The 3,329-nt window shown below is 37.8% G+C and overlaps 1 protein-coding gene across 1 annotated transcript; it reads right to left on the bottom strand.

Annotated features, from left to right (window-relative positions):
• Window positions 1-2,163: 2,163 nt before the first annotated feature.
• On the bottom strand, window positions 2,164-3,008 carry LOC149838648 (protein VACUOLELESS GAMETOPHYTES-like). The gene has a single exon (XM_090007753.1). The coding sequence runs from the start codon at window positions 3,006-3,008 to the stop codon at window positions 2,292-2,294; it is 717 nt and encodes a 238-aa protein (XP_089863879.1). The 3' UTR covers window positions 2,164-2,291.
• Between the last annotated feature and the right edge of the window lie 321 nt (window positions 3,009-3,329).

Genomic DNA, 3,329 nt, shown 5'->3' with positions numbered 1-3,329 from the left:
AAATTTTTTTGTCAGTCTTAGAACACATATCTGAATTCTGTTATTGTCCTTCACTTTATTGCTAGTATATGTGTCATTCAGCCATTTACTTTGATTGCATTAGATTAGGTGCATTACATATAATTTAGTTCATTATATTTTGTTTATCAATACTAACATTTCGGTTCTCTTGTAGGATGCTAGAGATGATCAGCATAGAGGAGCTGATGGATGAGTGGATGGAGGGGCGGATCGAGACAATGAAGAGGATAATGCCCTGAATCTTGACGAGGATTAGATTCATGTGTTTAATTTGTTTCACATACTTGTAACTAATTAGAACTTGGCAAGGACTGTACTGGGTTGTTAAATTTGTTTAACTTATAACTTGTGTTAAATTTGTTTCACTTGCTTTGTATATGTATTTTTTATGTGTACTTTGTTTTTTATACACAGGTTATATAAATTGTATAACGAGATTTTTTTCTCGATATTCATATTTCAAAAAATTTTTTTTTTTTTTAACATTTGCGATGGATTAGCGACAGATATTATCTGTCTCTAATATCCATCACCAATTTAAATCAGTCGATATTTTGTGGCAAAATTTAATCCATTGCGAATCCTTTGCTAAATTGGAGACATACATTAGTGACAGATACATATTCGTCATTAAATTTTAGCGGCGGATTAGCTACAGAATACATTCCTTCGCAAAACCAAATCAGTCCTTATTTAGTGATAGACCATGTTTGTCGCTAATCCATCGCTAATTAGTGACATAAATTTTGTCGCATTTTAGCGACCAAGATTATGCGACGGATGTTTTTTGTCGCTAATCTGTCGCTAAACACGTTAGCGACGGAAAGCATCTGTCGCTAATCCACATTTTTTTTGTAGTGGTGCTAAATAGGTTTTTCTACCCTTCGTGTCTTTTTTGCAGTTCTGACCCCATAAATGTGTTAGGCATGGTCGATTTATCAGTAATCCATACCTGGATCATGTGTTTTTGATGAAAAAAAATGATATTTGGAGCCTAAAAATTCTACAAAGATTTTGGATCGTTGATTTTTCAAACCTTATAAAAACCACCCATGTGTTGGAATTGAATGCTTCAAGAGCTGATCCCTTTAAAATCAAGTACATAGATCACATCTTTATGATCAGAATTTATAAATAAATTGGAAAAAAAACTAAAAAATCCATTTACACTCATTTAACACCCAACGTGTGAGCAGCTAACAATCACTCTATATATAAAGAGAAAGGGGTAGGTGCTAAATGATATGTGCTAAATACGTTTTCAGGGTTTTTTCATTTTATTTTTAAATTATAATGGTACATATGTGATCTATGTACTTGATTTTATAGGGATCAACTCTTGAAGTATCGGATTCTGACACATGGATGGGTTTTTATAAGGTTAAAAAAATCAATTGTCCAAAATCTTTGTAAATTTTCATAACTCCAAATATATTTTTTTCTTGAAAAACGCATGATCCAAGTGTGGATTCCTCGTAAACCTATCATGCCCAACACATTTATGGGGTTGGAACTGGAAAAAAACACTGGAATGGTAGAAATACCCATTTAGCACGTATCAATTTAGCACGTGTTAAACTCGGTTGCTGCTAAACAACATGCTAAATGGGTTTTTCGGTTTTTCTCATTTTAGTTTTAAATTCTGATGGTACAGATGTGATCTATGTAGTTGATTTTATAGGGACCAACTCTTGAAGCATTTGATTCCAACACATGAGTGGGTTTTTATAAAGTTTGAAAAATCAATGGTCCAAAATCTTTATAAATTTTTGAGGCACCAAACATCATTTTTTTTATCAAAAACAGATGATCCAGGTGTGGATTCTTAGTAAATTGACCATGCCCATATGGGGCCGGAACCACATAAAAAGCACCGGCGAAGCCCGAAAAACCCATTTAGCATGTGGTTTAGCACCAAATGGGTTTAGCAATGGTACATATCCATTTCCCAATATATATATATATATATATATATATATATATATATATAGAGAGAGAGAGAGAGAGAGAGAGAGAGAGAGAGAGAGAGAGAGAGAGAGAGAGGTTTCCTTTCCAAGTGTTCTATTCCAAATGTTTGTATAATGGCAGACAACAGAACTCTTTTTCAATTTAGTGACCCCTACCCACAAACTCAGAGGCATATGGAACCAAATACCAGCTTTAACTTTGCAATACAACAGCATGTCAACAGTAGCCCCCCCATCCACCATTTTGAACACTACTCCCCGGTACTAAAAAGAAAATATTAAGAAAAGAAAGAGAAGCTACCATTATCTAGACATAAGGGATCCAATCACCCCAGCAATGATAGCCGTTGGATCTCCAAGAACAGCCGATATAATGAATTGGATGGCCAACCCAGCCATCTCACAACACTTCCTCACTTTTCCCCCCTTACTCCTGTGGTGATTTTGAAGTGTACCCTTAAGGCTAGGAATCCTAGTGTACAACTCCATGCTCCTCTTGCCATTGGAGTAGTATATGTCTTGCCAATTATCAGCCAGCATCTCCTTCACACATGACACGTGCAAGTGGTACTTCTTACACTTGCTCCGGTAGGACCAGCTCGGACCCTTGCGACCGCACCGGTGGCAGGGTGATGAGACCTTCTTGTAGAGGTAGAGCTTGACCTCGCCGTCGTCTAGCATGTGTGGGAGGTTGTAGCAACAAGGGTGTAGGTCAAACCCACACAAACTGCAGTGGTACACAAAGCCTATCACATCCTTGCCACATGCATTGCAATAGCGTAGGCAGTTGCCTGGTGCCTTTGTGAAGAATTGGAAGTTGCATTTGGGGTAGAAGGGGTGAGCAATAGACTGATTAGGGACAGCACAACACTTGTGGAGGTCAAAGTCACAAAGCTCACACTTGTACCTGCACCCAATGCCAGGCTCCTTGCATCCATCACACTTGAAGGGCACCTCTTTGTACTCAAACTTTAGCTTGTGTTGAGGGTGGCTCGGGTGAATAATCTCTTTGTTGTACATCATCTTGGAGAGAATGAGCTAAACCGGCATGGGGGTGAACATGTGTGTATAAATAGAGAGAGAGAGAGAGAGGATAAGGATAAGAGTGATTAGGAGAATAGTGTTGTTTTTAATAGCCATTTGCTTATTTCATGCAACAAGAGAATAAAATGGATGGGAATACCTTTAGAGGAAATAAATTCAACGAAATAGGCCACTAAACAAATGGGGGCATAGGGAATAAGTCACTCAGCATTTATGCTTTTTGAAGGGGTGGTGGTGGTATTTTGGATGAGTTGTCCTTGCGTACACGTGCATCCATGTCTCAGCGAAAGCAACGGC

The sequence above is a fragment of the Nuphar pumila genome, chromosome 5 (genome assembly GCF_984573655.1).
Source record: "Nuphar pumila chromosome 5, dmNupPumi1.hap1.1, whole genome shotgun sequence".
Classification (NCBI taxonomy): domain Eukaryota; kingdom Viridiplantae; phylum Streptophyta; class Magnoliopsida; order Nymphaeales; family Nymphaeaceae; genus Nuphar; species Nuphar pumila.
The sequence above is the reverse complement of the archived record's forward strand: the minus strand, read 5'-3'. Positions and strand labels throughout refer to the sequence as shown.

Coding starts and splice junctions, on each gene's coding strand:
- LOC149838648 (XM_090007753.1), bottom strand. CDS start 3,008: ATGTACAACAAAGAGATTATTCACCCGAGCCACCCTCAACACAAGCTA.